This window comes from Equus caballus, chromosome 29 (assembly GCF_041296265.1).
Source record: "Equus caballus isolate H_3958 breed thoroughbred chromosome 29, TB-T2T, whole genome shotgun sequence".
NCBI classification, from domain to species: domain Eukaryota; kingdom Metazoa; phylum Chordata; class Mammalia; order Perissodactyla; family Equidae; genus Equus; species Equus caballus.
Genome location: NC_091712.1, coordinates 16,108,612 through 16,121,678, shown reverse-complemented (window position 1 = coordinate 16,121,678; position 13,067 = coordinate 16,108,612). Strand labels below are relative to the sequence as shown.

Here is a 13,067-nt window from a genome sequence, read left to right as displayed (position 1 = left end):
GTTAATGAACGTTTAAACATACTTGTTCTACTGTAAGTTACTCACCTCTTTTGAAAATTTCATAACGAATGGAAAACCCTGCACCGTGTGTCTCATAGTCAGAGACAAATTTGATAAAAAGAAATGGCCCTGAAGACACTATAGGAGAAGGGGCAATCTTTCCACAGAACTTTCCCCATAAACGTCCGTTTTCATTTTCTCCATCGATGACTTCCACGTAGTCATACCTAACACATAAATATGGAATAAAACATTAGGTCAGCAAGAAATGCCCTTTTAATCTCAGTACTTTAGAAACCAGCATTGTTTATCACTGCCTGTTGGGGGGAAATACTGCTGTTTGCATTCGCCACTGTATTACACGGAGGGGGAAAAAATCTAGCAAAATGAAATAATTAAAATGGACTACATCATGTCTGTATACATCATCTGGCAACACAGAACTATTAAGAATAATGGTGTCCATTATACTTGCAGACAATGTCAGTTAAAGTAACCAATTAACAAGAACAAGAAAAATCTTATGAGCATAATTCTCTATTATTAAATTGTGTTCCTTTGTCTGTGGGACTGGGGTGTCAATATATAATGCTGTGCATTCTTTTCAAACTGTGAAGTTCTTTTATGAATTCAAAATGTCTCCTTGGCTGGAGCTCCTCCATGAACAATACTTTGATTTCTGTGAGCTACCCTCTAAACATATGGCCACAGAATAATAAACAGATTCTTTACTATTTAAGTCCATTCCACCAACTCCAGGCTTCTTAGAAAAAACTCTCTCAGTATCCACCGTGGTTAAAACACAGATCATCTTCCCCCAAAAACTACACTTGAATTGCAGACCCTAATCTCTCCAAAGAAAAAAGTTTATTTAAAAATGGAGAGTAACTTTGTTTATCCCTACCAGCCCGAATCTTTAAAGGAATATTGTTGTTTGCAAAGGAAATATGACACAGCTGAAATCACTAAAGTGATGTGATTTAAAATATTCAGGCTTAATAATAATACACTAAGGAGACAAATGATAAAGGAAGTGACAATAAAATATTACTCCAAAGACTGCACTGAGATAACAGATATGCCAGGACCTTCTTTATCTCTAAAAAGTGGAAAACCATCTCCAATAAACTAGCATCCCCCAGGAAAATAGGAGGATTTTTGTTTGTTTGGCATTATATATTTCTTAGTGTCTTGTTCTGCTCTTTATTTTTATTTACCAACTCACCCAGGAAGCAGATAATCTGATTTGTCTTCCATTTTTCTTCTAGAACCGACATGAAAACATTACAATCCATTCATTTCAAACCTTTATTTTATTTCTGTGTTTAACTGGTTCAAAAGTTCTGGGATGTATTAATTTCAGGAATGGTTAAAATATGGCAGCAACATAAACTGCATCTGGCAATTTAAAAGAGATCAAAGCAGGGGAAATCTTCGTGATGACCAATGTCATCTTTAACAGCCCTTTTTCCAACTGTCCAGGATGCATGACTTAGGTTTACATAAAGTCTCATGAGACAACTGCAAAGATGATCTCACTAGTTAAAGTGGACAGCTAAGGCTCTCTAAATTAAAAATGACATTACCTCATCAGTTAAAATCGTGTGCCAGCTTTGTGTATATCAAGAAGAAAATAAAGCTGACGTTGATGGAACTGAGTATTAACATATGTGCATTATTGTATTAACCGTACTTCCTTAGCTGCATCTGATGTTTCCAGTAGTAATCACTGGCCTGCTGGCCTCGCTGTCCCTTTGCAAGACTATGGAAATACACACAGGAATCCTTCCTCTCTCCATCTTTGGGAGATGCTTTGTATGTTAAAAGACAAAGGAAGAAGAGGAGGAGGATGAAGAAAGCATTATGTTCAAAATCCTCATTAGCCTTTACAGTCAGCGGGGGGCAATGGAGAGAACACCATCTCTGTATTCATTAAGCTTCCCCAGTTGGCATTTAGGTAGTAACTCCTTTTATCTGTACTGCTTCACTGACTAGACAGGTCTGAATGTTTTGCTCCACGCTTCTTATAATTTAACTTGTGATTTGAACTGTTGACTGTGTCTGGTCTGGCAACTATGCGTCCAGCTCTGCAATATAGGCTTTTTACTGGAATCCTGACATGGTCTGAATACTAAGTGGCCATATCCTAGTGCGTTTGCCTTCCAGGCACAAATAAGAGAGGTGGGCCAGGCTGTCCCGAGAACTAAGGGCACTTCTTTCTCCCTGGTAGGAGAGACCTCAGCTAATAGAGTGCCAGCCAATTGCAACAGAGAAAGAAGCCAGTTTTTAATTCATATACCTTCTAATGGTAAATACTAGGCCCTCCTCTTGGCACCAGTAAAAGCTATCTTTAAAAGGGAGAGAGGGATTAGAATCTCTTCCCAGCAAGAGATAAGTCCTTGCATCGTTAAGTGCCAATTTTAGGAAATTGAATTATTCAGGGATACAATAGTTACAATTCCAAACAGGAATGCTGCTATCGTCTTAGAACTTCCATTCAAAGTACCACCCAACAGGGTCCTGAAGAGTGTCGCAAATAGCAGTTCATGTAAATATTCAGGAGGGGGTATGCGCACAAGTTGCAAGGGGTGGTATTGCCAGAGAAGTTAAGAAAGCAGCTTGCATCTCCCTCTGGAGTTGATACCAGTTCCACTCCATAAGTTTCTCGCTGGCAAATGTGATGCCAGGAATGCAGCTGGTGTGCCAGCATCCCTCCCTAGAGACTAAATGTGTCACCACAGCAACGCACCCAGCCTGCATTGGCCCAAGGCCCAGGATACTGAGTTTGCAAATTTTGATCCCCTAGTCGGCTGCACATTGCTCTGTTACTGCTGCCAGTGTGGCAAACACTGCATTTCTTGGAATGTCAAGATCCCCAGTCTCCGCAGCAGAGACCCACCGAGGTGACAATGGAGGCTCCTGTTTGACTCTCATTCTAAACCGACACGCTCCAGCTGCTAGAGGGACTGGCAATTGTGTCTCTGGAATCTAATTCGTAAAAGCCAGAGGAGGGCTCAGAAGGCCCACTCTTCTGTCCATTTGGAGCCTGCTGTGGCAGAAGAGTGCTCCAGGTGACAAGGAGGCCGCCATGTCTGGCTCCAAAGTGCCCCAGCCTTCTGCGCAGGCACCTGGCAGCGGGGCGCCTCCTCGCCCTGCTCCGAGCGCAGACATGGGGCCCAGCTAAGGAAAGTCCTTCCTCAGACCGCACTCTCCCCGCTAATCATCACAGGAATGAAAAATGTCACCTGGACTTTCAAAATATTCAGAAGACAACCAACCATCCTCCCATTTCTTTTCTTAAATCTTCCTTAAAGCTTTCCCTTTCGGCACTGATTGAGCATCATTAGTGACGATTAGTATGGTAATCATGATGATGGTAAAGCCGCCTGCATTTCCTGGGAGGTAATAGATCTCTGCACCTAGCCCTTTCACAATTCACACTTTCCCAAGGCGGCAGTTTTAGGATGTGACACACTGGGTGGCTCTTCTCACGAGTGCCCCGGCCTCAGAGCTCAAGTTTCTTAAGCTAAAGGCCTTTGGGCTTACGTCCCCCTACGCTCACCCACCTTGGTATATACAGGTGGTGAAAACATTTTGAATCCTAATAGTAATCACGAGTTAGGTTTCCCATAAGAGTGATAAAAGAATAAGGATTTCCTTCTAAGAATTCTTGAAAGGATTACCCAGGGATTATTTTTTCTTTTGGAAAGTTTGAATTATGGTTTTAGGAAAATGGCCAAGGAAGGGGAAAAGTGCTGGGAAATGAGAAATGTGTTCATTCAGTGGCGAGCGGTTTCAGGGCTTTGCAGGTACACAGTGCTGAATAGACGAACGGTGAGCGTTACCTAAGTCGGGTTTTCTCCCGCAAGGACAAACGACCCCTGACGCTCTCTGGTGGAGCCCGTTAATGGAAAGGAAGCTGATCCCCTGCAGGGTGTTGTCTGTGTGGGGAGCTACTGTACCAGCCCCCTCACAGCTTCTGGACTTTCTCGCCTTGAGAAGGGGGATTTTAGGTAGTGGTGTCTTTTTAATCTCCTTCCAAGAGGATCTACCCCCATGTGAATATGCATATTAATAATGGAGAAATTTGATACCTGACATCATAAACCAGAGTGAGAAATGATGCTGGCTCACATAATTTTCACCTGCAAAAATGTGTTTCTTTGGATCTTTGGTTTATTTTGCACAAGGCATTAATGGCGGTCCCAACTGAACAACCTGTAAACGATAAATGTGCTGCTGTCCAAGAATTGCCTTACGGACACCCAGAAGAGAACAGATTTTCTCGCAGAGTATTAGAAAGAGGATTTGGAAATAAAAATATACAATGATGGAACTAGGAGGAGCCAATTAGTCTGCATCTGTGTTTCTGAGCGATTTTACACGAGATTCATCCCGTAACAGTTCTGGCTTGCTTGCAGTGTTCTAATCAAGAGACATGAAAAACCTTACAAGGTTCATAGCATCCTATCTAGTGAAAGCATTTTTTAGAAATCTGTTCTAAAGAAATGATTTGGAATAATGTCAAATATTTATGCAAAAGAGCATTGCCTGAAGCTTTATTTATAATAATGGGGAGAAATGGAAATAAGGCAGACAGGAAGGAAACAAAAAGGAATTTACATACATTCATATCATGAGATATTATTCAGCCATTAAAAAGCATGTTCAACAAAAGATCTTTTTCTAACATATGAAAATGCTTATGATATAAGAAGCAAAAAATCAGAACATAAACCCCTATATATAGTATATTCTCAATTTTTATTCCTACATAGTAAAAGAACTGAGAGGACATATGGGGAGCTGTTAATAAGTGGTCATCTCTGGGTAGTGAGATTATGCTCCTTACAGTCATTTCTGTATTTTTCAAAAGTTTTACAATAGACAAATGTTCCTTTGCAATCAGATAAAAGTTATTTTTAAAAAGCATTAACTACCTGTAACTAAAGTAGCAAATCAATACTTTATTGCCTAGCTAACAATTTTATATTTCTTGGTTAGATAATACTATCTTTTATGATATTTTATTTGGAAGTAAATCGAATGCTTTGCCCTTTTTTTTTTAAACAGCTGAATCAATGAGGTGCTCTGTGACTTTTTTTTTTGGTACTAGAAAGTTCAAGTGAATTGGATTTGATCTCATACTGTCTGAAATGCTGGCAATAACACTTGCCATTTGCACGTAATTTCCATGTTACAAAGTGCTCTCAGATGTGTTATCTCACATAGTCTCCACAGCGATCCCAGGAAGGCAGTTACCAGGTGGTACCATCCCCGGAGCCCAGAGCTGGGAGGCACTGGGTAAGAGACATGCAGGAAGTAGTTTGTATCCTTTCAACACTGCCTACTTTGGGGCAAATTTGGTTCCAATATCTGCTCTTGTTACTCCTTTTCATACATATTTTGGGGGTGTGGGGAATAGGTATGGGCTCTTATTTTAGAATTATTCATTATAAACTCGTAATTCAATTTTTCAACTGGTCATTCTTGCTAGAAAAATGCCATATCAAATAATACTTTACTGATTTTCTTAATGGTGTGCTTAGAGCTATATAAACAGACATCTTGGTGTGTGCAAAGGTATACGTGCATGTGTGTGTGTGAGAGAAAGAGAGACAGAGACCGAGACAGAGAGAGCTCTTGGCCTTCAGGGAGTCACATGAATTGAACGTTTCAGTGGGACTGATGGTGGCCATTGATGGGCTTCCTCCCAGAGCTGTCCTGGTCCTCCTGCTCAGGATGGATGTTCAGGGACCACACGACTGGAACCAAAGCCCAGCCTGGGCAATAGAGATGAAACAGAAGTGGAGGCTGGATTGGTACTGAATGGGAGCTGTGATTTTGTTTTCTTCCTAGCGCCAGCACCCTGGGCCTGAACACAGAGAGGTCCAGTAAAGATGGGACAGGGCAGCGCCTGGGTCATGCAGGTCCATCCACCCCCCATGATGAGTAAGTGGGAGGGGCAGGGCCCTCTGACCACCACCAGGGCTGGAGCCCGCCTGGTGCCCTCCCCCAGGATGGAGTCGGCAACGCCCTAGATTCAGAGCAGGGAGAGGGCAAGGGCCTGAGCCTAAGGCCCTGCCAGAGAATCCCTTGGCATTTTCAGAGGAACAGAGAGGCTGGGCTATGACCTGGCTCTTGTCCTCGCAGCTCATAGCCTATAGTCAAATGCCAATTTCTATGAAAGCCATTCTAAATCTGTATAAAATTTTAATTTTTATCAACGGAATATTGCTTTGTTTGTTATATTGTCATATTCTCCTTTGACGTTTGTTTCTAATTGGGTAATTTTCCTTCCTTAAAATAATGTCAAATATTTTTCCTAAAGATATATTTTTTCATATACATATTTTTCTCTTTCCCATATTCACTCTGTGAATTACAAGCAGGACTGTAGGACATTAGCCTTTGATCTGGGGCCCATTTTCACCTTTTATGACACTTTCTAAAATTCAGTTTTCCTTTCTTGTAGTAATCCTTTAGATACACAGCCTCCCAAGTCTAACTTCTAATTACTACTTCTATACTTGTTATGTGTTTATACATATTTGCACCAAGTACTATGCCATTGACACTGTCTGCATTTTTTTTCAGTTGGGGTATCCTATGACATATGGTTCCCCATTCATTTGAGGAGTAGAGTAGCATTTTAGCAGCATTTTCATCTTCCCATCGAGTTCCTTCACTCATCTTATCATCTAAACTTGGGTTCCATCTATGAGTAGACTGAGGGTCCAAGGGTTTTGCTGTCTGTTTAAGCTTCCAAATGAGTACAAGTTCCAGAGCCCACGTGTAACCGCCTGCTGGTTGGGCCCACGCCACAGTGTGGGAAGAGCACAGAGCTGAAGAGACCAGGCGGCTTTGCTCATCAGCTGCTGGACATACTGAAGCCAAACCATCTCTCCTGCCTCCTACTCCATGATCATCAATGGGACGCCAGACCTCTCACCTCTCTTGTAACAAAAAATTGCTGCAGATGCTTTTGTCTTTTGTTATGTCATCATCCTCTTGAAAGGCCTACACACTGTTACTCTTGTACTTGTCCACAGGCTTCTAGGTAATTCTCCTCCAGGAAATTCCAACACCATATCGTCCCCCTAAGCCAGCGCTGGTGGTCTAGTGTTAAGGTTAGGTGCTCTCACCACCACAACCCAGGTTCGTTTCCCAGTCAGGGACCCACACCAACCATCTGTTGGTTTTCACACTGTGGCAGCTGTACATTGCTGTGACGCTGAAAGCTATGCCATCAGTATTTCCAATACCAGCAGGGTCACCCATGGTGGAGAGGTTTCAGTGGAGCTTCCAGACTGAAACAGACCAGGAAGGACCTGGCCACCCATTTCTGAAAACATTGGCCATGAAAACCCTGTGAAAAGGAGTGGGGCACGTCTGATAGAGCACCAAAAGGTGAGAGGATGGCGCAAAAAGTCGGGGCAGGGTTCCGCTCTGCTCTCCACAGGGCGCTAGGAGTCGGAATCCTAACAACAAATAGTCCACCTACCATCTGTCCCGTGATGTGGCCCCTCTGATTAAGCTTAGTAAGGGCTTCTATATGCATCATAGTCAGACAACCTGTTCTCAAACAATCAGAGTACAGTAAAACTCATAAAGCTAATCTCACACGTTAAAATTTTTATCTTTAAGCTTTTGTAACGCCTCAGGGCCATAATAATAAATATTGATAATTTTATTGTAGCTATAAAAAACTGATGATTAATAGGTTAGATAATAACACAATAATATGTATGAGAGTTAACAGTCCCAGGAAATACAGTATTACAAAAGTGAAGAAAGAAAATATTAAAGAAAAAAGATTTACTGGAGTAAAATTAAAAGAGATACTAAATGGATTTCACTGTGGTAATGCAAGGGGGTTACAATTGACTGTGTGAGAAAATATGAGGGCTGCAATGAGCCATGGCTGGTCAAGACCAACTCGGAACGAGAGAAACTGAGATAAAAAAGGTGTAGCAGGTAACAGGTGAGTTTCTGATGCTGCAGCGCAAACTGCCACAAACCTGGGAGCTTAAAACAACGCACATCTATTAGCTCACAGCTCACAGGGCAGAAGCCTGGCATGGCGTGGCCGGGCTCTCTGGCCAGGGCACCACAAGACCAAGATCAAGGTCTTGGAAGGGCTGTGTTCTCATCCTTAGTGCTGTGTCCTCGTCAAAGCTCACACTGTTGTGGCAGATTCAGTCTCTTGCCGTTTGTAGGAATGTGGTCTCCATTTCCTCGCTGGCTGTGAGCTGAGGACTGCTCTCAGATCCCAAAGCCAGCAACAGAGACTCTCCCTCACACTGAATTCTTCTCACGCTTCAGAACGCTTCAAGAGAAACCGAGTCCCTTTTAAGGGTTCACCTGCTTAGGTTAGGCTCACCCAGGATAATCTCCCTTTCTTGAGGTCAACTGATTTGGTAACTTAATTAAATCTGAAAAATCCCTTTGCTCCAGCACCTAGGTTAATGATTGACTGAGTAACTGAGAGAAGGTGTGTGTACACCAGGGACTGAGGATCTTGGGAAGCTTCTTAGCATTCTCCCTACCACAGGCACCAAGTTCTGGTAGGACACACGGAGCTCGGAAGCTGCTGTGGAAACCAAAGGCAGGAGGGACCGTCCACTTACATCACCTAAAAGATCAAAGACCCGTAGGATGCAGGGTAAGACTAAGGGCAGGATTGGGAGACTGAGCAATGGTGGAAACTTTCTCACTGTTCTCATGTCATATTGGCTGTTGGTTCAGCAGCCCTGAGCCCACAGTCATTGCTTGCAGTGAAAAGGAAAGAAGGTGCTGGAGTGAGCCATTTTCTCCTGCTCTAACAAAAACAGAAACTCCAAGACTGTCAAACACATATGTTTAAAGACAGAAAAGGGATAATAACTTAATTCAGAAATAAATATGTAAAACAATTCAAGACGTGTAAAAGAATGGTTAAAATATATAATTTTAATGGCAAATGTTTGGAATTTGAATTTCTCATTTCTAAAGAAATTCACTTCATAATTAAGATTTATTGGCACGGAAGAGAAAAATCCTTCACATGCGAAAACATTTCTTTGATTTTAGTCAGATTACAAATCCAAAGATGCATTTTAAATGGAAGAGAAGGAATGCCTCCCTTAAAACAACTCTGCTCCAGAAGTGATGGAGTCTTCCAGTGTCAAACTTGCAAAGTCCGTATTTATAGAAAAATTCACATGCCTTTAATTACAATAAATTCAATTCCCAAGTAAAACCGTGACATCTGGAAGATATTAACATCATTTACAACTTGTTCACCTCCCTATTTCATAGAAAATTTTTACTTCTTGCCAACTTTCCACTATTCTCAGGAAAAAAAAGAATTACTTTCATGGATTGTCTCAAGATGGGTTTATCTAGCAAGTTGAGCCATCAAGAAGTGACAGAGGGGGTGTTTTGGACATGTTTACTTTCTTCTTATTTACTTTAAATCCTTATATCTTTATTTCAAAGTTTGCTTGTTTTTTAATAAAGAATATTCTCTTTCTTTCTGCTCCTCTCCTCTCAGACTTCCGAAGGGACTTTTTTTCCAAGTTAACTGAGTCTCTTTTAACATGGTTCAGTGGAGAGAAAGCAGGGGCAGTAAGAACTGGGTCCTGGTCCCAGCTCTGAGCCTCGGGAGCCACTCCTGCACCTTTGCTCTATCAGGAAGTGTCACCATCTTTGACCTCCCACAAGGTGCCAAAGGGAACAGTGAGGCAAGCATGTGCCACCTGCCTGAGCATCAGGCAGTCAAATTAGCCAAAATGGACCAACTCTGATTCGAGTCCTCACACTCTGCCACTGACTAGCTGAGTGCTTTGGGCAGGTCACTAACTAGCCTGTGTGAGCCTCAGTTGCTCACCTGTAAAATGGACAAAATGATAATTCACTTGCAGGATGACAGGGAGGACTAAGTGAAATAATCGACATAACAGCCTTCGCAGGGGATGACGACCCTTTCCAAGCGCGGTTGGAAGGCAGGAGAAGGAAATAGGCAAATACATAGAAGGCTAAATGGAGCACTGCTCTGTTCTCCAAAAGATAAATGACCCAGGTCCAAACAGACCATAGCTTAGGTAGTGCAGGAAACTGAGAGGTGCTATTAGCTATTGTTATCTCCCAGGGGCACCTCTCAGTCAGAAGACAACTAGCTCTCAGAATATGACCAGAACCCAATATTCTGAAAAATACTCTTTGCAATGACAGTAGGTCTTACCCCAGTACTACCACCAAAAATCTGATTTAACCGATTTAAAAATTTAACTGATTAGTTAAAGCCTTGTCAGTAATGGAGTTAAAGAAACCAATTTATATACAAGATAAGTCTTTTTTTAAAAAAAAATCACTAAACTGTTAAGCACTTCCATTGATATACCCAGCTGACTCGACGGCCTGCAGCTGGACCTAGCGCCGTGGGTGCTCAGGCCCCTAACTGGTACGGGGGAAGCAAGAGGCACAACTGCCAGTTCTGGAAAGGCAGTGACTCTGGCTTACAGCACCACGAAATCGTAATCCTTAAGTTTTTTTATAATTCTTTGGAAAAAGAAATAAAGCAATAATTCTGTTTTAGATTATAGGACCTAATGTGCTAACTTTAAGACTTAAAAAAAAAAATCCTGATTCATTAGTAATTATTCGGTGGGGATCTAGGTAGTTTGCTAATCAGAGCTGCAGGAACTCAAGTTGGCAAATACTCGTATTTTAAAGATTTCTGTTTTTTCTTTGCAGTAATTACAGTAGACTCTTTTCAGTGTCAGGCAGGTGAGATTTTCATTCTGGAATGGGGAAGACCCCTACCCCTGAAATGACCACCCATCTTTTCTGAAAAAGTGGAAAGAAAAACGCGCTGGAAAAAGATGGGTCTAGTGACACAGAATAGATGTCTCTTCCTTTGAGTATCACTAGCAGTGAAAAAGTTTGAGCCGAATTTTAGGGCGGGCCATGGGCACTGACCCAAGCAGAAACTGTGCTATTCTGGTCAGTAAACCCCTAAAGTTTACCTGAAGTAGAGACCTCTGAGCTAACCACAAGCAAGAAACATGAATCTTTTAGACGTGGGCCTAATGCATTTATGATAGTCGAATGCAACGCACGTGAGAAAAACAGATCACGTCATAGAGGGATCTTCCTCTGCCTTGATCCCGGATGATCACTGAAAGCAGCACACTGTCTGCTGCAACTCATCTTTAGAGTCCAGCGCGCCCATGCGTAGAGTACTTGTTCTTTTTCATTATTTAAAATTCTATTAAGTCAAAAGGCAGATGTACCAGCCACAGAAAACTGGGCCACTCGTAGTCCTACTAACCTAGCATATATTCTGTAACCCAAATCAGTTTGTAATATAGGGAATAACTTATAGAATGAGAAATGTTGGACATCAAATACGTCAAAGGTCACCTAGGGTTTTCTCTATATTACAACATGCAAATTGGTTAAAAAACAAAATATTCAGAGAATTATTGGTTATCGGCCTAACCATTCATTTACATGTTTTTTTCTTATCGCTGACTTGCCTTACAGACTGAGTAATTAACTTGTATGGAGCAAGCCTTTAACTATCTCTGTGCTGGGAACAAGCTCACGGACAGAAGAAAGGATTTACTGATCTCGGTGGCCTCATGATTTATATGGACTGTAAGGAGTAATTGTGTGTTTAGAAGAAAGGAAAGCAGTGGCCAAAAACATGACCCGTAGTCCAAGAGCAGGAGCGCCATATGATCACATAGCGGGTCAGCCACCGAAATGGCTCTGCGCTTGGAGCCTGGATTCAACTCAACCACAAGATCACTTAATCCCCATCCTACCATCTAGAGTACTCCCCAACCCCAAGATATCTTTATGGCAAGCTTAATAGAAAGGAAAAGGGAATATGGTCAAGTTAGCTACAACAAAATGTCGCCTAAAGGGAGCATTCCCAAATGCACTCTTCTTCTAAGCACAACATAAGCTAGAGAAAGGTGTGAAAAGTTCCCCTTGATAATACTAAAGCCTCAGCTGCAAAAACAAGACAGGTGGGCAGAGCAGCGAGGAGGCTGTGCTTCCCTTCCTTACCCTGACTCGTTATTCCATAAGGGAAGGCGACTATTTTTCACTAAAACCCAGAATACATAAAATGATTTAAACTTTCACTACATTTAAACAGCCTAATTTCTTTAAACACTCCTAATGTAGAGGGCTAAAGTTTATTGCACTTTATGTATGAATAAATGTTTATTAAGAGAATTGATAGTGTAAAGGAACAGAGAGAGACAGAAACAGGGCAGTTTTTTGGCATTTTAGTTCTTGAATTATTTTGGGGCAAATAAATGCTCACCTACAAATGTACAATAAAACAGCCCTTTGAGAATCCTTTCTGGGGGAACTTATTTAAAACATTGCAGGTTCTTGCAACTGTCATATTGATTTTAAAATACTCCATATTTCAGATATTTCATTCATTCTGATGGCTTTTTCCTCTAGTAATGGCACGTTATCTAGATTATATTACTATTGTTTTCATCACTTTCCAATCTGTTGTGTTTGCTCCTTTTTCTTAGTAGGAAGCAGTCAGAGTAGAAAAGTGATCTGAAAATGTGTTCCCCAGAAAACTAACCTTATGATATGCTTCAAGGAAAAAGATGGTTTTTTCCAAAATCATTTGGGAATGCTGCCTACAATGTTCCCTTTGTGAATACTTCAATTTATGTCAGTATATTAAAGGTTCTGAGAGGGCTCACAGGTATGAAACTTCATTTAACTTGGTTTAACCCAACATATGCCAATCTCATTGATCATAAGATCTTTTATTACATAATACCTGTGGAACTAGTGTTTGTCACCAAGTATTTTCCATGTGCTATTTTGAAAAGTCACTTACTTTGCACTAGCCACAGGTCAGAAATCAACAAGAAACTGAGGGAGGGAACCAACTTTGTAAATGATGACAATTTGAGAAGATGCAGATGAATTTAGCCACATAATTCCTTTTCCTATTCTGACTTAAACATTAGGAATTTAACTTGAATCAGTGCTTTGAAAAACTATTTTAGCAACTGTTTCTGGCTCAATCAGTATGAGGC

General features: G+C 41.4%; 1 protein-coding gene across 12 annotated transcripts in view; it reads right to left on the bottom strand.

Moving 5' to 3' along the window:
* Positions 1-13,067, bottom strand: part of NRP1 (neuropilin 1) — a 147,455-nt gene that overhangs the window by 90,088 nt on the left and 44,300 nt on the right. For all 12 annotated transcript variants that reach the window (XM_070255428.1, XM_070255431.1, XM_070255435.1 and 9 more), the window contains one exon: positions 46-227. In XM_070255428.1, coding sequence (XP_070111529.1) covers positions 46-227 — 182 coding nt within the window. The remainder of the gene's footprint in view (positions 1-45; positions 228-13,067) is intronic.